Source organism: Nannospalax galili, unplaced genomic scaffold (genome assembly GCF_000622305.1).
Source record: "Nannospalax galili isolate Female #2095 unplaced genomic scaffold, S.galili_v1.0 scaffold944, whole genome shotgun sequence".
In the NCBI taxonomy this organism is placed as follows: Eukaryota; Metazoa; Chordata; class Mammalia; order Rodentia; family Spalacidae; genus Nannospalax; species Nannospalax galili.
The window spans coordinates 2,894,803-2,916,715 of NW_008352899.1; the positions used below are offsets into that span (position 1 = coordinate 2,894,803).

The window sequence follows — 21,913 nt, forward strand, 5'->3', positions numbered from 1 at the left end:
TTTTTGTAGTTCTGAGATTGGATCCAGGGTTTGTTAGATAATTACTGTTCTTCTGTACTATATCCCCAGCCCAAAAGGCTTTTTTTTTTTTTTTGTCATTTTGAGATAGGATCTCCTTGTAGCTCCAGTTGACCCAGAACTCACACATAGTACAGTCTAGCCTCGAATGCACAGAGAGATCCACCTGCCTCTGCCTCCCTAGTGCTGGGATTAAAGGCATGTGCCACCACTCCTGGCAATAAATTATTGTCTTTTTTGGGTGGTGGGGTGGTTTTTTGAGACAGGGTCTCCCTATAGCCCCAGCTGGCCTGGAACTCACTATGTAGCCCAGGCTGGCCTGGAACTCACAGAGATCTACCTGCCTTTGCTTCCCAAGTGCTGGAATTAAAGGTGTACATCACCATACCTGCACCAGCCCAAAAGTTTTAAAAATTGAAACTCGCATTGAAGCTAATTTGAAATATCGGTATAATGTTAATTGAAAGCAGAATGGCTTTTAAAAATGTTTTGAAATTATGCTCATCTATTGGCAGTTATGAGACAAAAAAATAGCATATTTCATTCTGTTTTACATATAGTAAAAACTGTCTCTCTCTTTTTTTTTTTTTTTTTGATTACACAGAACATGTCTAACCGGCAACTTTGTTTAGAACATGATGAAAAGCTGGTATCCTATCTGTCTTTGTTACGGGACATTGAAATGAGGACCAAACAGATTCAGGCTTTGGAGCTTAACGGGGCGGAACTGCAGGATTTACTGTGTCAGGCCAAGGTAAGTTTCCAGAGATTCCACCAAGCCCATTGGATTCAGGATGGCTGCCCCTAGCTTCCTTGAAGATTTCAAGACAACATAACGTGCTTTTCATTATAGTCCAGTTAAAACAGTTTCAGATGCCTTGTTAGGTAATTATGAGGTGGAATAGGCTTGAACAGATAGGATTTGTAACAGATGGACTTGAACAGACATTTGGACTGACATTTGTTACCTGTGTGATCTTGGGCCTTATTGTGGTAAATTCAAAGACAAGTGACTGCTCAGTGGGTAAAAACACTTTCCACACAAGCCTGGTGACCTGAGCTTGATTCCCAGAACCCACGTAAAGGTGGGAAAGATACACCAGTATCTTATTTACATTTGTGGTTGGGTATGGAAGCATATTCCTGTAATCCCAGCACTGAAAGACAGAAGCAGGAGGATTACCACAAATTGGAAGCCAGCCTGGTCTCCCAAATTCCAGGCCAGCCAGGGCTATATAGCCAGACCCTGATTCAAAAAAGAAAGAAATGGCTGGAGAAAGAACTCAGTCTTTAAAGTGCTCTGAAGTATGAGTGCCTGAATTCAATCCCTAGCACCCAAATAAAGAACCAGGCATGTCTGGGCATGCCTGTAATCCCAACATTGGAATTACAGGAGGATCCGTATAGCAGTCTAACCTAATTGATGTTCTAGGCCAGTAAAAGACCCTTCTTAAAGGAGGTAGATAGCATTCCTGAAGATGATATCCCAGGTAGTCCTCTGGCCTCCACCATGCATACACACACATACACACACACACACACACACACACAAAACATAGCAGTAAAACAAAGTTTAGCTGGATGTGGTATGTGGTAACTCACACCAGTTCCAGGCTTACCCATGCTGTGTAATAAGACCTTGTCTTAAACAAACAACCCAAAAAGTTTGATTTGCCATTTCAGAAATCCAGCTATATTTAAGTTGTTTGTGTTAGTGTTGTTTTTATTTTTGTGGATGTCAGTACGGTGTGTGAGTATGGGTACATGTATGTGGGTCCGTATACTGGTGCACACTTGTATGGAGGCCAAAGAAGGCCATAGAGTGTCCTATTCTATCACTGTCTACCATAGTCCCTTGGGCAGGGTCTCTCACTCAGTCTGGAGCTAGACTGGCAAGTAGCCAGCCTCAGCAATCCTCATGTCACCTCTCCTCCTGCAGCATCAGGGTTGTATGTGCATGTAATCATGCCCCACTTTTTATATGGGTGCTGACATTTGAACTCAAGACTTAATTCCTTGTTTAGCAAGTATTCCTACCTACTTAACCATCTCCCCAGCCCTGTTTTAGTATTTCAAAGAATACCAAGGAGCACTCACAGAAACTAAAGGGAAAGAAAACGCAGGAAAACCAGTCAGCAGTATTAATGGTTGTGGTAACACTGAATCTAGGGACTGGAGCACCTAAAAGTCATAGATGACCTTGATAAGAACAGTGTTAGTGGAGGGCTGAGATACAAACTCGTTTGCAGTGAGACTAATAAGAAATGATTGCTGTACATCATTCTTCCCAGAAGGATTGTGAAGCACGCAATGAAAGAGGCAGGACCCCAGCTAGAGGACATAGGCTGACCAAAGAATGTTTTCAGTGGGTTTTTGGCGAAGTGAGAGGGGAGAGAACTTGGTTATAGATAGAATCAGGTTTGTAAAAATATAGAAAGGAGCTGAGTGTGGTGGGCTCATGTCTTTAATCTCAGCACTCAGGAGAAAGAGGCAGGGGAGGGGCTCTCTGAATTCGAGGCCAGCCTGGTCTACATAGCAAGTTCCAGGCTACATAAGTGAGACCTTGGAGTGAGGTGGGGGGAGAGGGGGAGGGGGAGGAGAAGAGATCCAACACCATCTTCTGGCTTCTGGGGACACCAAGGCAGCATGCGTGTGGTGCACAGACTTACATGCAGGCAAATATTCATACACATAAAAATTAAATAAGTTTTTTTTTTTTTTGTCTTTTTGAGACAAGGTCTTCCTGTAGCTGCAGCTAGCCTGGATTTGCTAATGGAGACCAGGCTGGCCTCGAACTCTCAGAGATCCGAGTGCAGGGATTAAAGACATGTTCTACCACGCCCGGCTAGTATTTTTTATTTTATGTGTACGAGTGTATTGCCTACATGTATGTAAGTGCACCCGTGTCATTCAATGCCTTGGAGGTCAGAAGGCATCAGATTCCCCTGGAACTGTTATTAGGACGGTTCGTAGCCACCATGTGGGTGCTGGGAATCAAACCCAGGTCCTCTGCAAGAGCAGTCAGTGCTCTTAACTGCTGAGCCATCTCTCCCACCCCAAGTCTTCTTTTAGTTTGATTTATTTTGCAGCACTAATTCTACAAACCCACTGTCTAGGAAAAAGCAAAATGACAGTGTCAGAGAGGAAGCAAGTTGTAGTGGAAAGAAAACTGCATTGAGTCAGAAACCTGAATCCAAGTCCTGACTATTCACTAGCCTCATCAGTGTGGGCTCAGACCAAACAAGTCACATTATTTAGTGCTGAGGATCTCTCTATAAACCCAGAATAGTAATGTGCCTTGTATCCTCATGAATTAGTGATTGTGAGAGCCAAGGAAACTAATGAATTATACAAAAACATTTTCTAAGCCCAAAGTCCTGTGTAGATGTAAGGTGAGATAATAGATATGCTCAGAAATGATTGCCAGAAGGCAAAATTGCTACTCTGTACTGGGCATTGAACCTAGGGACTCAAGCATGCTGGCAACTGCTGACCCCCAGCCCAGCACTACTTTTGATTTTGGAGGTAACTCTGCTCTATCCCCTCAGGTGTTAGACAAAGAACTAAAAGATCTGTCTACCATGGTGAGTCAGGAATTGGAGTGTGTGGATCAGATTATCATCAGCCAGCCTCAAGAAGTCCCTGCTCAGTTGTTGAAGGCTTTAGAGAAAGATGCCAAGAATCTTCAAAAGTCCCTCAGCTCTGTGAGTGACTCTTGGAGTTCCAGATTATTCCACCTCCAGAATGTCGTGGAAGTGGAAAAGGTAGTATCCTAAAGGCAGGTCTAGAGATCTGGGTAGATCTGAGAGCTTTGTAATCTGACTTGGTCTTTTTTTCCTAGACCACAGTGTTAAATCAGCACATGGAGCTAGAAGGCAAACTTCAAAATCTGAAAGCCTGGATTGGCAGAACCAGTCTTACTCTAGATAGCAAGAGAAGTGACAGTGAAACCAGTGTTGACAGCTTGAGTCATTCTCTCCAACAGTATGAGGTAATGCTCCACCATTCCCAGACATGTTTTATTTTATGTTCTTTGATTATTTTCCTGCAGGGCAAACTAGTCTCTACATAATCATTCTGAGAAAGTCTAAATTTCTCTTTTTTTTTTTGTCTTTTTGAGACAGGGTCTCCCTGTAGGCCCAGCTGGCCTAGAACTCACTATGTAGACCAGGCTGGCTTTGAACTAATAGAAATCCACGTGCCTCTGCCTCCTGAGTGCTGGAATTAAAGGTATGTGCCACCACACCCAGTGTTAAAATTTTTTTAATTTATTTTCATTTTATGTATATGAGTATTATACCTGTATGCATGTAAGTACACCTGTGTCATGCAAAGCCCACAGTGGCCAGAAGAGGGTGTCAGATCCTCCTGGAGTTGGAGTTACTGACAGTTGTTAGCCACCATATATGTGCTGGAATTCAAACCCAGGTCCTCTGGAAGAGCACCCAGTGCCCTTAACCACTGAGCCATCTCTCCAGTCCCCTGAATTAAGTTCTTGTAGGGGAAGCTGTCTTCTGTTTTCTCATTTTTCACTTGGCTACAAGGAGTCTCTTGGCATGGCTAGTTGGGTTACTTATCACTGTCACAATATTGCTTTCTTGGGGCTGGAGCCCAGCGGTTAAGAACACTGACTGTTCTTGCTAACAACTGTCTGTAACTCCAGTTCCAAGGGAGCCAACTGTGGGAAGCGGGCGCAGTCAAGCCAGCCAAGATGGCACCCTGGCTGGCTGCCAAGCCTCGTGACCCTCACTTGTTTGCTCCAACGGGCGCAAGCGCTGTAAGCTTGATCACGCGCAGCCTGCCTGACATGATACATCACCGAGCATGATTCTATTGTGTGGCCCAATGATTTGCTGTTCTGTCTGCATGTTAGCCCCGTGCTCATGTCCTGATTGGCTCCGTGTGACGGTCTGATTGTGGGATGGATCTGATGAGGGTATATATTGTGGGATGACGAAGAATAAGAGAGAGAGAATTGCTTGAACCTCACTTTGGCGTCCGTGTTGTCCTTTCCTCAGCTCTGCTGGTCGGAGTCTTGGTTCGCGGCAGCCAACAGCTTCTTCTGTCCTCCGCAGGCGTTGCATGACATGGGTATACTTACCTACATGCAGGCATAGCACTTAAACACATAAAAATAAATAGATAAATAAAATTTTAAAAAACAGTATTGCTTTCTCTATATAGTAAATTGTCTCTCTCAACTGAATTGCTTGGACTCAAGGCCTGTGAGGCTATGTTCTTAACTTACTCATTTTATGTTATGTGTATGTGCATATGTGTAAGTACACCCTTGTCATACAGTGCCTGGTGGAGGTCAGAAGAGGGCATTTGATCCTCTAGAACTGGAGTTATGAGCAGTTGTTAGCCACCATGTAGATGCTGGAAATCAAACCTTGGTCCTCTGCAAGAGCAACCAGTGCTCTTAACTGCTGAGCCATCTCTCCAGCCCCTTCTAGATCGTTTTTGATCGTTGACCTAGAGTGTGAGTTGGTAAACTTTTTCTGTAAAAGGCCAGGTAATACATTGTAACTTTAGGGTTTGCAGATCAGATTTAGCCAGGAAGTCACTGTGTCCAGAACTAGAGAGATGCTTTTCTTCTTGATAAGCTCCAAACTAATTCATTCTTGTTATTAACCGATGAGAGAAAGTTGAAGCTATTATATATATTATATATATGTATATGAAACATAAATTTCCTCTATTTTTGTTATTGTTATATTCAATCCATTTTTCTTTTTGTTGCTATATTTATGATTATAAATCATAAATCACTAGATACCAATACTAGTTCATGAGTTTTATGTTATATAGAGATGTCATTCTCTTGTAAACTCTTTAGAGACTCAGGAGGAACTAATGTTGTCCCTTTTCCTCTTCTGTCTTCTCCCTTTTTCTCAAGAAGTGGACATAAAGGTTTCTCTATAATCAGCTATGTATGTTGCCCTCATTCTGCAAGAGTTAACCTTTCTTCTTCTTTCATAACTTTATTCAAAAATTTTATTGGGAGAGAGAGGATCAGAAAATATCTGTTCAATAAGATATTATAAAGGAGGGCTGGAGAGATGGCTCAGTGGTTAAGAGCACTGACTGCTCTTCCAGAGGATCCAGGTTTAAATCCAGAACCCACATGGCAGCTAACTGTCCATAACTCCAGTTCCAGGGAATCCAATGCTCTCCTGTCCTCTGAGGGCATTGCACGACACGGATGTACTTGCATAGATGTATACAATACGCACAGACACATAAAAATAAAGAAAAGCTGGTCATGGTGGTGCATGCCTTAAATCCCAGCGGATCTCTGTGAGTTTGAGGCGAGTCTGGTCTCCACAGTGAATCCAGGACAGCTGGGGCTACACAGAGACCATCTCAAAAAGACCAAAAAGAAAAAAAGAAAAAAAAGAAAAAAGTAATAGAGATATAGGCAGGAAAACTGCATATTATATTATTACATAAGAAAGTCTGACTGCAATCCTTCTCAATTTAAATATATAAACAAGGCCAGTGAGACAGCTCAGCTAGTAAAAGCAACTTGCCATGCAAGTCTGGCTCCCAGAGTTTAATTCCTAGAATCCATGGTGGAAGGAGAGAATTGATTCCTGAAGGTTGTGCTCTGAAACTGCACTCAAACCAATGTACATGCGTACTTGCACTCACTCACACATTGTTTTTGTACACACACACACACACATACACACACACACACACAACTAATAATACAATTTTTTTTTTTCTTTTTTGAGACAGTGTCTCCCTGTAGTTCCAGCTGGCCTGGAACTCGCTATGTAGACCAGGCTGGCCTTGAACTCACAGAGATCCACCTGCCTCTGCCTCCCAAGTGCTGGGATTAAAGGTGTGAGCCACCACGCCTGGCTATGATACAATTTTTTAAATATACAAAACAGCATTTTTCACTCTCAAAATCAGATCTTAGTGAATTATAAATAAGTTGCCTATTTTCTCATTATTAGCCTACCAATAAACCACTGCACAAATAAAAATAGAGATTTAAACCTAAGAAAGTACAGCTGAATACCTCAGACCAAAATTTATGTTATGTTTTCCAAAGCCTTTTTTATTTAATTAAACCATTCATAATGGCATGGACCTGTAATTCCAGCAGCTTGGGAGGCTAAGGCAAGAGCATCACAAGTTCAAAGCCCACTTGGGCTAACAAAATGAGTTCAGTGCCAACCTGAACAGCTTAATAAGACCCTAAAATAAAAAAATACAGGAATGCCGGGTGTGGTGGTACATGCCTTTAATCCCAGCACTTGGGAGGCAGAGGCAGAGATCTCTGTGAGTTCAGGGCTAGCCTGGTCTACATAGCGAGTTCCAGGTCAGCTGGGGCTACAGGGAGACCCTGTCTCAAAAAGACCAAAAAAAAAAAAAAAAAAATTCAGGAAGAGCTAGGGTTATAGCTTAATGGTTGAGTGCTTGCCTAGCATGCATGAAGCCCTAGATTTAATTTCCCAGTACTGCAAATAATAATAATATAATAATAATTTAAAAACTAAGTTATATGTATTTTAGATTAACAATAGTATTATTCTGTAAATATAAATCATTGAAAGGTTGCTGTATTTGAAAATCAAAGTCCAGTAAAGGAAGCACAATGACAATTTATGCTTTGCTTTTGGAATTGGAAAGACCAAAAAATGAGAGAGATTTTCAGTGCTACTTTGGCCCTAGATCCATCAGTGCCAATTATAAAATTATAGGAAATTAACCTTTAATTCTCCTAGTTCTTTTATTAGAGCCAGTAGCTTTTTCTTTTTTTTTTTATTATTTTTATTTTATATGTGTGAGTGTATTGCCTGCATGTAGGTAAGTGCACCCGTGTCGTGCAGTGCCTGCAGAGGTCAGAAGAGGCTGTCAGATCCCCTGGAACTGGAGTTATGGATATTTGTTAGCTGCCATGTGGGTGCTGGGATTCGAACCCAGGTCTTCTGCAAGAACAGCCATTATTCTTGACTGCTGAGCCATCTCTCCAGCCCCCTAGAATCAATAGCTTTTTCATGGATAGAGAGATAAAAATTTTATTCTTTTTTTCCCTTCCCTCCGTACTTGTCTTAGGATATGAAACAGTCTATGACTGAAAGGAAGTCTCAACTGGATGCTCTTACTTTTGATACTCAGCTCTTTGTCTCTGAGCATACACAAGACTTGTCCCCTCAGCAAAATCGACAGATACTGAGGCTTCTGAATAAACTACAGAGGTCCTTCCAGGAGCTTGTGGAACAGACCACAGCTCAGATGGATGCCTTGAGGGGCCATCTTCAACAAATCCAGCAGGAAGCCCAGGTTAAGGTCAGACTGAACCAGCAACTGAGCTCAGTTCGTCTTGGGGGATGTTCTTTGTTTGGGGGTTTTCTGTCCAACCTCCAACTATCATGATTCCAGGAACCTAGGTCTTCCACCTTCAAATTTTCATGTCATTCAGGCCAGTATGGTTCTGGTCTAAGAGATTGCTGTCTTTGGCACTTATGTGTGTATGTTAAGAATATATGTTTGTGTGTGAATTGCATGTGCAGGTGTTTTGTTTTAGTGAGCCTATGTTGTGTCTCATTGTCCCAATTTCCACATGAAAATTACAGCTAGCCCTGTCTTTACGTTCCTTTCTCCTTCAGAGCTGTGAAGAACACCTAGGTACTCTGCGTACTTGAGAAGAATGGTTCAGAAAAATCAGCTTTATTCTGGGGCTTTTTAATGGTTTACAGTAAGATTCCTAGAAAATCTTTATAGAGATGACAAAATATTTTATCAGAATAATCTTTTTTTTTTTTAGCAATTTTTAAGTTATTTTCTAGCACTTTTCTTAAAGCTGAAGTGCCCAGTCATGGAAAACTGTGTGAAAGCAGGAGTGATGGTTTCTTTGTTTCTGTAAAACTCAAATTCAACATAATTTAATTTCTTTTTTTTTAATTATTATTTTTATTTTATGTGTATGTGTGTATTGCCTGCATGTAGGTAAGTTCACCCATGTCATGCAATGCCCGTGGAGGTCAGAGGAGGCTGTCATATCCCCTGGGACTGGAGTTATGGACAGTTGTTAGCTGCCATGTGGGTGTTGGGATTAGAACCCAGGTCTTCTGCAAGAACAACCAGTGTTCTTAATTGCTGAGTCATCTCTCCAGTCCCATATTTTAATTTCTAATAAATCATAACCTTAGAATATCTTGAGTAATGTTTTTGTTATTTCTGCTGTTTGAATAAAGTTGGTGTACAGCAAAATTATAGAATTGTCATTATCACCAGTAAATCTGTCTCAGGCTCCTGTATTATGCAGAATATAATTGAGATTTTGAGTTAAATTTCTTAAATTTGGTTAGTCAGTGCCACATGTTTCCCACTACTACGTAATTATTTCAACTATGTTGAAATTTGAAATTGAAATGAAATCCTAATGAAATGTTTTACGTCACTTTCCAAATCTGCAAGTGTACAATACTGTCACCTAGTAATTTAGGTACCATAATGTGGTCTCTAGGTAATTAATAAAGCAGATTGGTCTGAGCCATCTTAAGACTAGTCCTGGGACTGGAGAGATGACTCAGTGGTTGAGAGCACTGGCTGCTCTTGCAGAGAATCCCAGTCCAATTCCCAGCACTCACATGGCAGCTAACAACCCTCTGTATCTCCAGTTCCAAGGGATCTGACATCCTCTTCTATTCTTTTCAGGCATTGCATGACATGGGTGCACGTACGTGCAGGCAATACACTCATATACATAAAATAAAAATAAATAAAATACTAAAAAAAGAATAGTCCTGGTCTAGGGAGTTCCGTGAGCTATAGGAGGTGCTAGAATTGCATGTGAATATTCTGAGCATGAAATTAATTCCACAATGTGCATTAACCTTGCTATTGTCAGAAATGTTCTGCTTCTCTCTATATTTGCTCTGAATGTGTGTGTATGTCTGTGTTAACTTGTTTGCTTTGCTTTTTTCAGATTCAGTCTGCACTCATCCTAACCCATGAAGATCCTGTTTTACAGCTGAAGAGCTCTTAGGAGTTCTCTTCCAGTGCCCCTCTGTTTTTCTTAAGGGGAAGAGAGGGCCAGTGTGGGCACCTGTTTGTAAGTGCAGGTGACTAAAATGCCATCAGAAGATAGGTTCAGATGGAAAGTGTTTTTAGAAGGATGGTCAGGAGAACATATCATGCTCAATTATTGCTCAGTCAGGTGCTCCTCTGTCATGGAACTGAGATGAGAGCTGAGGAAAGGATCAGGCACAGAAACATATTCCCTTTCTCCCCTTGGGCCTGGCTTTTCCATTGATACTGGTATGGATACCCAAACCAGTTGCTATTTTGGGGCAGTTTTCTTCTCAAATTAGTCAAATCACATTCCTCAAGCCTAGCATATAATCATTCTGTTTAATGACTTTCTGCAGTTGAGGGACATTTGATTTATAAAGTAAGCTCAATAATTAAGAAGCTCATTTGGCTTATCAATTTTTGTGACCCTTGATTTTTTTACTTTTTATTATAATTCTTCTACTTTTCCATATCTGATTAAATGTGTAGTATGTTCTCCGGTTCTATAGGAAGAAACTGTCAGAATCACAGATTACTATCATCACCATTGTCATGTGTGGTTTTCACTTTTGTCCATTTCTAAAGATAATAATAGTCTGCAATGGAACTCCCAAATTCACATGTGAACTGGGAGCATCTCTCCAAAACTATCCCTGATTATCATTCCAGCTGCAGACCCAGATCAACAGGCTACCCAGATGGGGGAGCTTCCCGAGTATGATTTCTGTGCCTTTTTCCATTCCTATTTTCCACCAAGTTTTTCATCTTTGAGGTATAATCATTCTGTTTTATATTTCAGGGAATTATCCTTTATTTGTAAATGAAAGTTATTGATTATTTCTTGACTCTTTTGCATTTTAATTAGACTCTTCAGAAACAGCAAAATACCTGCCATCAGAAACTGGAAGATCTTTGCAACTGGGTAGAACAGGCAGAAAGAGCACTGGTGAGCCACCAAGGCAAAACCTCTCAACAAGATCTTTCTGCTTTGCAAAAGAACCAGAATGACTTGAAGGTCAGTGTGAATGAATCCCTTTTTGTTATTTCTTCTCTATGTATTTATTAAGGCTATGTGTCAATGCTTAGTACCAGCATTATTGGTAAACAGACATTCTTGCCCTCATGAAGCTTACAGTCTGGTGATGGGGACAGACAGGTAAGCAATTTATCACAGAAAGGAACAGCTAATTGTTAGCTATTATATGTATAAAGGTGAAGTTCCATGAAAACATGTGCCAGAAAGACAGTCTACTTGAGGGCATTAGAAAAAATTACCTTGAAGAAATATCACTTAAACTGAGAAGCAACTGATATATAGGAGCTAGGAGGAAGAAAATATACCAGACAGAGGCTTATGCATCAGTTTTATGACAGGAATGGGATTGAACATAACATATTCAAGAACTGGAAGAAAGCTACCTAGGCTGAACTACAAAAAATAAGAGGAAGATTATAAGAGGTGAGAAATATTGGTAGCTGCTTATCATCTAGGCTTTGTAGGCATCATTAAGGAGAAGGAATGATAACTGGGAGATTATAATAGTCCCCCCTTGTCTGCCAAAATCTAAAGAAAGGAGTAGGTACTTTCTAAGGCCTCCAGTCAATGCCTAAAAACAGGTAGTAGTGAACTCTATATACTGTTTCTCTTATGCATACATTTGGTAGTTTAATGTATAACTTGAGCACAATAAATATTTGTATCCATAAATGAAGTTAGAACAATTATAACAGTGTACTATAATAAAGATTGTTACTACTCTTGGCCTTTATTAAATGAAATAAGGATTCTTAAAATGCAAACACTGTAGGCCTGGCATGGTGGTTCACGCCTTTAATTCCAGCACTCTGGAGGCAGAGGCAGGCAGATCTCTGTGAGTTCAAGGCCAGCCTGGTCTATATAGTAAGTTCCAGGACAGCTGGGGCTACAGGGAGACCCTGTCTCAAAAAGACCAAAAAAAAAAAAAAAAAAAAAAGTGCAAGCACTGTAATACAACAGATGACCTGATAACCAAGATAGCGTCTATGTGTAACTGGCTGTAGCGTGTACAGCATGGATATACTAGATGGTTCACATCTCAGGCTGGGCAGAACATGATGAGGTAGATTGTTTTGGTTTGTTTTTTTGAGACAGGTACTCACAATGTAGCTGTGGCTGACCTGGAACTCTGTGTTGATCAGGCTGGCCTCAAAAGGTTAGAGAACTGCTTGGTGAGTGCTGGGATTTAAAGCGTGTACCACCATACCCAGCAGGAGTAAGATTTCATCACTCGATTCAAAATGGTGTACAATATGAAACTTAGTAACTGTTTATTTCTAGAATTTTTTATTTAATACTTTTAAACCATAATTCACCATGAAGAACTAAAACCTTTCAAAGTAAAACCATGGAGATGGGTTGGTCTACTGTGGAAAAGATTGGCAGGCCTCAACTCTGCTAGAATCATGCCATCTTTTTTTTCCACTTGCCAGTTCCAGCTATTTTTCATTTCAATTTATTTTTATTTATTATTATTATTGTAGATGTATGATGTATATGTATGAGTTGGTTTTCTCCTTCCACCTTAACGTGGGTTCTAGAGATTGAATTCAGATCATTAGGCTTGCACAGCAAGTACTTTGTCACTGAACCATCTTGCCAGCCCCTACCAACTCTTTTATGGAAAGAATATTCTTTGCAGATAACTCATTGCCAAATGAAAGTTTCTGCTATCCAACATACTGTAGACAATCTCCCCTTTGTCTGTACTGGGTATTTGCTAAGACTTTAATATTTTAAATTTTAATTGCTTTAAGTGTAAACCTTAAGTAAATGCCAGGTGTGGTGGTGCACACTTTAATCCCAGCACTTAGGAGGCAGATTCAGGCAGATCTCTGAGTTTGAGGCCAGTATGGTCTACATAATGAGTTCCAGGCCAGCCAGGGGTACAGGGAGACCCTGTCTCAAAAAAGTAAATGATTATCATAAGCCAGAGACTATGTGCAGATATGCCATCCCAGCCATACATTGTTAGAGAACTTAAAAGTACAAAGATGAAGATGACCATCTCTGTTTTTGTGTGTTAAGGATTTACAGGATGATATTCAGAATCATTCTGCTTCATTTACCACTGCGGTCAAAGACATTGAAGGGTTCCTGGAAGAGAACCAGAGCAAACTGAGTCCCCAGGAGTCGATAGCTCTTCAGGAAAAACTTCATCAGGCTAAGAAGCAATATGAGTTTCTCCAAGAACAGACACGGGTGGCCCAGAAGGAGTTAGAGGAAGCAGTAACCTCAGCCTTACATCAGGAGACAGAAAAGGTAGCCAGACTGCTATACTTGATGGTTTTCCACAGTAATAATTTTGTACCTAACACAGAAGATGAGGGATATCTTACAGAAATTGTATCATCCCAAAAAAGAACTTTAGGAGCAGGTTTGTGAGTCCATCTTTTCTATTACAAGAAATATCAAGGAGAGGTCAGAAGGAGTTGGTAAGAAGTATATTTTACCAAAGACAAAATTAAAACTTGCTAACTCTGTACTTTGGCTGATTGAAAGAACTTAGGGTGTCATGCTACAGAGTTGAAAAAGCAGACGGTATGTTCCTGACAGGAATCTAAATTGGTGATCTAAGGATATTGGAAAAATGTCTGTGAAGGCTTCGTGAGCCACAGGCTTTATCCTCAGGTAGCTTCTGTAGTTATAATGCGGATTATGGTACTAAAAGAAACCAAAAACAAGGTAAGGTCTTAAATAGTCTTACTCAGCACTCACAGGTTGAATTGAATCCTTTGTTTAACTTCAACTCTGACACACTAATGAAAGAGGTAAAGAACATGGAAAAGAGAAATAAGTTGTCTGAAGAGGAATGTTGAAATATGTGAATGTATAACTTAGCATAACCTATTTAATTAACGTAGAAGCGCCAATTGCAGGATCAATGGTTCTAGCAGCCGTACTACTAAAACTAGGGGGCTATGGAATAATACGAATCTCCGGAAAATACTTAAAGGGCTAGTAAATAGATTTGAGAGGCAAATTTAAGAACTAAGTGTTCTGTTTGGCTGAGATAAAGATGAAAGAAGTCTGTTTTTCCTTCAGGAAAGAACAGCCAGATAATTGATTGTGTCTATGTTATTTCTTACTCTGCCAAACCAGTATATTGCCTCTAAATAGAAGATTCATGAAACCTTGCTGGCCTGAGAGGACCTTTTTAAATCCTAAGATTTGCCCCTTTTGTTTTGTTTTGTTTTTTGAGGGTTTTTTTCTTGAAGCAATGAGATATTAATAAAATCTAGAGTTTATTTTAAATAATTATTTTCCATAGATTTTAGAAGGTATTGAGTCTTTTTTGTATAGAAAGGCCTTTATGTTCAGAATAGAACATTACTTTTTCATTAGCCCAAAGCTTTGCTACCCCTTTTGTTTATTTAACCTGTGGATTGGTAGTTGAATATCTAAGGCATTCTCACTGGAGTACCTCTGACTTTCAGAGTAAAGCAGCAGAGGATCTGGCAGAGAACAAGAGGAAGATTGATGCTCTCTTGGATTGGGTGACCTCTGTGAGGTCTGACAGACGGCTATACACCAACCTTCCAGGAATAGAGCAGTTCTCTGGAGCTAGCCTGGAGAAATCCTTGGATGTAACTGATAGTTATGTGGGTCTGAACCAAGCCCCAGAGAAACTGGACAGACAGTATGAAATGGTGAAGGTAAGACTGTTAACTTACCCTTGCTGTGTTGTAGAAAACGTCTTTTACTCTAGCCTTAGTTTGTGTTGTCATTGCTAGCTCAGCAGCTTGGACACTGTTGGCCATTCCTCTTGAAATGCTTTCTCCTCTAGTTTCTATAACACTACTTTGCTCTAATCATCCTTCTTTTCCTTTGGCTAGCCTTTGAGATACTGCTGTGCTCCCAGGCATATCCCCTTCTTCTCAACTTTCAGAATATGCTTTACTGGGGTGGAGAGGTAGCTCAGTCAGTAAAGTGCTTACTCCACAACCATGAGAACCCAAGTTTATTTTTTTTTGTTGGTTGGTTTTTGTTTTGGGGGTTGTTTGCTCACTTATTTTGGGACAGGCTCTCACTATATAGCCCTGGGAGGCCTAGAACTGGCCTATGTAGACCAGGCTAGCCTTGAACTCAGGGATCCCTATGCCTGTGCCTCCTGTGTGTTGGGATTAAAGGCATGTGCCACCACATCTGGCTAGGACCCAAGTTTGATTACCAGAACTGATATTAAAACTTTGGGCATGGTGGTGCATGCTGGTAATCCCAGCACTGGGAAGAAAGAGGCAAGAGGATCCCTGGGGCTGGGAAGCTAGCTTAACATAGTTCCAGGTCCAAATGATAGTAACTCAAAAAATAAGGTGACACTGGGCATGGTGGCACATGCCTTTAATCCCAGCACTCGGGAGGCAGAGGCAGGAGGATCCTGTGAATTCAAGGCCAGCCTGGTCTACATAAAGAGTTCTAGGCCAGCCGGGGCTACCGGGAGACCCTGTCTCAAAAAGACCAAAAAAAAAAAAAAAAAAAAAAAAAGGTGAACAACTCCTGAGGAATCACCTGAGATTGACCTTTAACCTTTACCCATATGAACACACACACATACGCACACACACACACACACACACACACACACACACACACACGCCTCTGCAACCTGTAAATCTGAAAACAGAATTATTTTTCTCTGTAATATGCAACCCCCCTTCAAACCTGTTTTCCTTCCTATATTCCCACTTAATTGCCTGAACTAGTTATCATCCTATATTCCTTTCTCTCCATCACTCTCCCGTATATTCTTTAGACCACTGTCAGCTCTCACTTGTATTATTTTTATAGCTTCCACTGACCTTCTTGCCTTTTGGCTATTTTCCTCCATTCCATTCCCTGCTTAACCCTCCTTTGCCTTCAAGTTCAAGTCCAATCTCTTAATGTAGTTTACTATCCTGAGTACCACCCTCCCCCTGGAATCTGTCCTATTTTACCTCATCATTCATTCTTCTTCACACTTGAGTCTCAGCTACTGCATTCTCATTCTCCCGAGTCTTTGCATATTCTTAGACTCTTCTTTCCTCTCAAGTGTTAAAGAGCAAGCTTCTTGGCCAGTTTGTTTGTTTGTTTGTTTGTTTATTCAGACCTCAGCTTAGCAGTTATGTCCTCTAAAAAATACTCCTTCACTTCTTCCCAAAGTTAGCATATTTTTCCTACGTTATAGTGTTTTCCATATTCTATTTTTGCCTATATTATCTTCAAGACACTAGGTTTGAAAGCTGAAACCATTTCTTAACATATCTACTCATTTATTCATTCAGCAAATACTGAGTATCTGCTATATGGCAGATACTGGAAAAAGAGCAAAGAACCAGTGAGATCAGCCATCTCCTAAGACATTAACTGGCATGTGTAGTCCAGTTTATTGAATGACTGAAAGCAGATTATATATTCAGGACACTTACATTATACGTGGATCATGTATTTCAGTAGTGATACTGGTGTAACAAAGAAAAGCTGGTTTGCAGGAGTCTGTTGAAGGACCTGTCTGAGCTTTATTCTATATTAGTAGCATTTCTGCCTCTTATGTACTTAGAAGATTCACTGTTCTGTGCCCCCTGAACAGGACTGGTAGTCTTATAACAGCATAGAGCAGGGATGCCTCCTGACAGCCAGTGGGCTACAATTAGTCACCTTAACCAATGCATCACCACATCAGAAAGGTAACTGCCCTATTCAAGCAAAATGCAGGCAAGATGGAGGATGAGACTGAGGACATACGACAAAGCTTAAATATTACCCCTATCATCTGTTTCAGCAGAATTTGTCACTCTAGGGTTTCCTAAGATGATATGAGAAGCCAAAACTGTCACGGTGCTGGTTGGTGGTACAGGATGAAACTAACTGAGCAATATTCTAGAAAAAAAGGCTGGTAATTTTTCTGTGGATATTTTCATAGAGGTATACATAGGAACACTGAATTCCCACTTTCTTTGATTAGATTCAGGAAGAACATTTTTTATTATATTTTATTTATCATGTCTATATACTGGGGAGGCAGGGGGCCCTCATGTGTGCCACAGTATGTATGTGGAGGTCAGAGGACAACTTGTCTACCTCCACCATGTCGGTCCAGGGATGGAACTCAGGTTGTCAGTCTTGGCAACAAGTGTTTTTCCCCACTGAGCCAGAAAGAACATATTTCAAAACAAACAGTACTCCACAATCATCCATTGAAATAGAAGAATGGTCCATAATATAAGCTATTGGCAGAACACATACAAATAAAAGTGCAGGTTAAGCCAGGCATGGTGGCGCACGCCTGTAGTCCCAGCACTTGGGAAGCAGAGGCAGGAGGATCTCTGTGAGTTCAAGGCTAGCCTGGTCTACATAGTGAGTTCGAGGACAGCTGGGGATACAGGGAGACCCTGCTTCAAAAAGACCCCCCCCCCAAAAAAAAGTGCAGGTTACCAGTACTATTCAGAAGTACTCTTTACTCTTAATATAATAAATTAATCTTCTGATCTTTACTAGTACAAACAGTCTTCATGGTCATCTAAGTGACATATTTCACTTATCCAGCCTTTCTGTTACAGAAAATAGTTACATATTAGCCATTTGTACATTCTTGTAGACTTTGATATAGTAAAAGAAGTCAGATTTTAGTCATGGCTAAGCCTTAACATGTTATATAGCTTTAGTCAGGATCTATAACATCTTTTTTTTCATTCACATAGCTCATCTTATGTAAATTTAGAGATATAATCAAATTGTTCACATTTTCCTATTGATGGTCTTTGTTTTGGGGGTTTATTCACCAGGCACGTCACCAAGAATTGCTGTCTCAGCAGCAAAATTTCATTTTGGCCACCCAGGCAGCTCAGGCCTTCCTGGACCAACATGGCCACAATCTCACGCCTGGGGAACGACAGACACTGCAAGAAAAGCTCAGAGAGCTTAAGGAGCAATATGCAGATTCCCTGGTCCAGTCAGAGGCAGAGCTGAAGCAGGTACAGACACTCCGGGATGAACTACAAAAGTTCCTTCAGGACCACAAGGAATTTGAAAGTTGGCTAGAACGTTCTGAGAAAGAGCTGGAGAACATGCATAAGGGAGGCAGCAGCTCTGAAGCCCTGTACTCCTTGCTAAGGCAGCAAGGAAGCTTCTCAGAGGATGTCATTTCCCACAAAGGAGACTTGAGATTTGTGACTATCTCAGGACAAAAAGTCTTGGACACAGAAAACAACTCTGAGGAAGGTGGGGAACCATCAACCACCAGAAACTTAGTGAAGGAAAAGCTCAAGGATGCAACAGAAAGATATACTGCTCTCCACTCAAAGGTAAGAGGACACCCTAACAGCCTCCAGGGAAACAATTATGGCAGCCGCCCTCAAACAACTGTGGGTAGTTTCTGAGGCTCAAATTATGAACCATAGGACATAATGGATGAGGTAAGAAGTATGGACCACCGGCAGATGGGTTTTATGAGCTATACAAATATAAGTAGACTATGTGGGCCCATCGTCTAACACTTGGTCCCATCTGTGCTGGGAATGTCTCACACATTAGTGAAGATGAAGGTACTCAGCTTCCTGTATCTTGACCAGCATCTTAGACTTCTAAGAGATACAGTGCAGCAAGACTTAAGCCAACGATAGTCGTTGGACAGCTCACTCTAGGGTAAATCCTTATTTTCCTACAAATCCAAAATTCCCTCATCCTCTTAACATTTGGAATCTAATCTATTAACTTTTCTGTCAATATTGCAAATCTCTCAAAAGGAATACTTTTTCTGCCTTTCAATTCTAAAATTTGCTTACAGCGTGATGTATATTTCTTTTTTTTTTTTTTGAAAAAAACATTTTTTTTAATTATTTTTATTTTATGTGTATGAGTGTATTGCCTGCATGTATGTGAGTACACCCGTGTCGTGCAATGCCGCAGAAATCAGAAGAGGGCTTCGGATTCCCCTGGAACTGCAGTTAAGGACTGTTCGTAGCTGCCATGTGTGTGCTGGGAATTGAACCCGGGTCCTCTGCAAGAGCAGTCAGTGCTCTTAACTGCTGAGCCATCTCTCCGGCCCCCTGATGTGTATTTTTTTGGTGGCATATCATACAACTCATTAAGTTTTCCTGGGACTATGGTTAAGGATAAAATGAATAATATATTGGAATAATATGACAGATAGTCACACTTTAATGTGAAATTTGCAGTAAGTTCTCTGAAACAATCAGGGCTTGGCTCTTTGGGCTCTGTTCTGGAACCTGCCTTTGGCCTGACCTTACAGCTCTACTTTTCTTTTTCCTCCTTTGGCATAGTGTGCACAATTGGGCTCTCACCTAAACATGCTGCTAAGCCAGTATCAGCAATTCCAGAGCAGTGCCGACAGCCTGCAGGCCTGGATGTTGACTTGTGAGACCAATGTGAAGAAGCTCCTCTCAGATACAGTTGCCTCTGACCCTGGAGTCCTGCAGCAGCAGCTTGCAATGACAAAGGTAAGCCCAGATGTAGACCATGTTTGTGTGTCAAAGTCTTATATTGCATGGCTTAGAGTGCACCAACAAAAAGTAAATAATTGTAGCCAGGTGTGGTGGCTCCCACCTTTAATCCCAGCACTTGGGAGACAGAAGCAGGCAGATCTTTGTGAGTTCAAGGCCAGCCTGGTCTACATAGTGAGTTCCAGGACAGCTAGGGATAGAGAGTGAGACCCTGTGGGACCCTGTCTTAAAAAAAAAAAAAAAGTAAATATTTGCAAAGATTAAAGGCAGTAGCTGAGATGCCTTAGACAAGATCCAATTTGTAAATTCTTTAAAAGATTTTCTTTAGGGCTGGAGAGATGGCTCAGAGGTTAAGAATACTGAATGTTCTTGCAGAAGACCCTGGTTCAAATCCCAGCACCCACAACTGTCCATAACTCCAGTTCCAGGGAATCCAACACCCTCTTCTGACTTCTGTGGGGATTGTGTGGCACAGGTGCACTTCCATACATGCAGGCCATACACATATACATAAAATTAAAATAATTTTAAAAATATTTTCTTTATTATTTTTATTTTATGTGTATGAGTGTATGGCCTGCATGTGTGTAATTGCATCATGTCATGCAATGCCCACGGAGGCCAGAAGAGGGCGTCAGATCCCCTGGAACTGGAATTGTTAGCCACCATGTGGGTGCTGGGAACTGAAGGTGGGTCTTCTGCAAGAACAGCCAGTGCTCTTAACTGCTGAGACATCTCTCTAGCCCCCCTAGTTTGTAAACTATTTTAATATACATGGCTGTGGATAAACAGAATTTTTCTCTATAGTTAGTAGTTCTGGGTTCCTAGGATCACCTTTGATTATTTACTGAGATGTTTTTTTTTTGTTTGTTTCTTTGTTTTTCTATGGATAAGCAGCATTTACAGGAGGAGTTGGCTGAGCACCAAGTACCTGTAGAAAAGCTCCAGAAAGCAGCTCATGACCTCTTAGAAATTGAAGGAGAACCAGCCCTGGACCCTAAGCTTGTTCAAGACACTGCAGGTATAAAGCAGCAACAGTAACCCAACTCTCTCAAGTTGTACTGTGAATCTTTGTTTTGCAGTATATATCACTGTGTCATACAAGTATCTGGAGTACTAAGCTAAGGGTAGCCAACATACACTTCTTGCAAGGTCTCATCAAAGAGCTCACTCTCCAGTAAACTATTACTGCACTATCAAATAATTTCACCTTCTGACTTCAACCCTTTTAGCATCTGCCATTTAGTCGAATCCCACTTCTTTTATTTGACAAATATACAAATCATTTCTGAGTTATACTGGCCCTGAAGTTTTTTCCTGTTTCTTAGCTGCTAAAATTTATTTTGTTGTGCTCTCCATGAATTATGAAATTTTGTTCATCCTTCAAGATTTACTCAAAGATATATCATGATGGCTTTAGTTAATGCATTATATACTTGAAAATTGCTAAGAAGATAGATTTTTTTTAAGTGTCCTCACTACAAAAAGTATGCTTGTGAGGTAGCACATGTGTTAACTAACTTGATTTAGTCATTCCATAATGTATGTGCATCTCAAAATATCATATGTGTACCACAAATATCTATAGTTTTTACTTGTCAAGGGGAAGGGGAGGGAAGGAAGGAGAGAGACCTGAAAGATTATTTCTTTTATAAAATCCTAAACCACTACCCCATCACTCAAAAGAAAAAAAAATTCTTTCTGAATTTCTCTACGACTTGTGCCAATATGGCACTTAGGACTTTTTTATAGTTAGTTGTGTTGTTTTCCTCTGCCTATGTTGTTTTAATGAAACCACAGACTTTATCTTAACATTCTTTAATCCTCAGCATCCTGCATAATCTCTGGCTCTCACAATCTTAAACAACTAATGTTTGTTGAATTTGGTTCCTGTAGTAATGGACTTCAAGCATATTCCTTCTATTTGTTTTAATATCTTTTGTTCTTTGTTTGCTGGTTCTATTTTCAGGGTTTTTGAGGTCAGATTCTTGCTATGTATGTATCTCAGGCTAGCCTTGAACTCAGTATGAAGCTCAGGCTGGCCTCAAACTCTTCAATCCTTCTGCTTCAGCTTCCAGAGTGCTGGGATTACAGCAATATACTACAACACCTTGCTATATACATACGTACAAACATACATACACACACATACATATTTTTTTTTTGAGACAGGGTGTCCCTATAACTCCAGCTGTCCTAGGATTCACTATGTAGACCACACTGGCCTCAATCTCCCAGAGATCCACCTGCCCCACCTGCTAGGATTAAAGGTGTGTACCACCACACCCGGCTCTTGCTTCCTTTTTTTTTTTTTTTTTTTTTTAAAGAGTGCATTGCCTACATGAAGGTAAGTGCTCCCGTGTCGTGTCGTGCAATGCCTGCGGAG

General features: G+C 40.7%; 1 protein-coding gene across 7 annotated transcripts in view; it reads left to right on the forward strand.

The window, feature by feature from the left end:
* The window catches only part of Macf1 (microtubule actin crosslinking factor 1), a 389,588-nt gene that overhangs the window by 242,768 nt on the left and 124,907 nt on the right, over positions 1-21,913 (forward strand). For 4 of the 7 annotated variants that reach the window (XM_029554608.1, XM_029554609.1, XM_008850247.3 and 1 more), the window contains 6 exons: positions 10,919-11,068; positions 13,118-13,351; positions 14,527-14,745; positions 17,851-18,369; positions 19,348-19,524; positions 20,425-20,548. In XM_029554608.1, coding sequence (XP_029410468.1) covers positions 10,919-11,068; positions 13,118-13,351; positions 14,527-14,745; positions 17,851-18,369; positions 19,348-19,524; positions 20,425-20,548 — 1,423 coding nt within the window. Of the gene's footprint in view, positions 1-622; positions 773-3,566; positions 3,783-3,859; positions 4,010-8,091; positions 8,326-10,918; positions 11,069-13,117; positions 13,352-14,526; positions 14,746-17,850; positions 18,370-19,347; positions 19,525-20,424; positions 20,549-21,913 lie in introns of all 7 variants that reach the window. The other 3 variants (XM_029554606.1, XM_029554605.1, XM_029554607.1) reach the window with 1 other exon arrangement.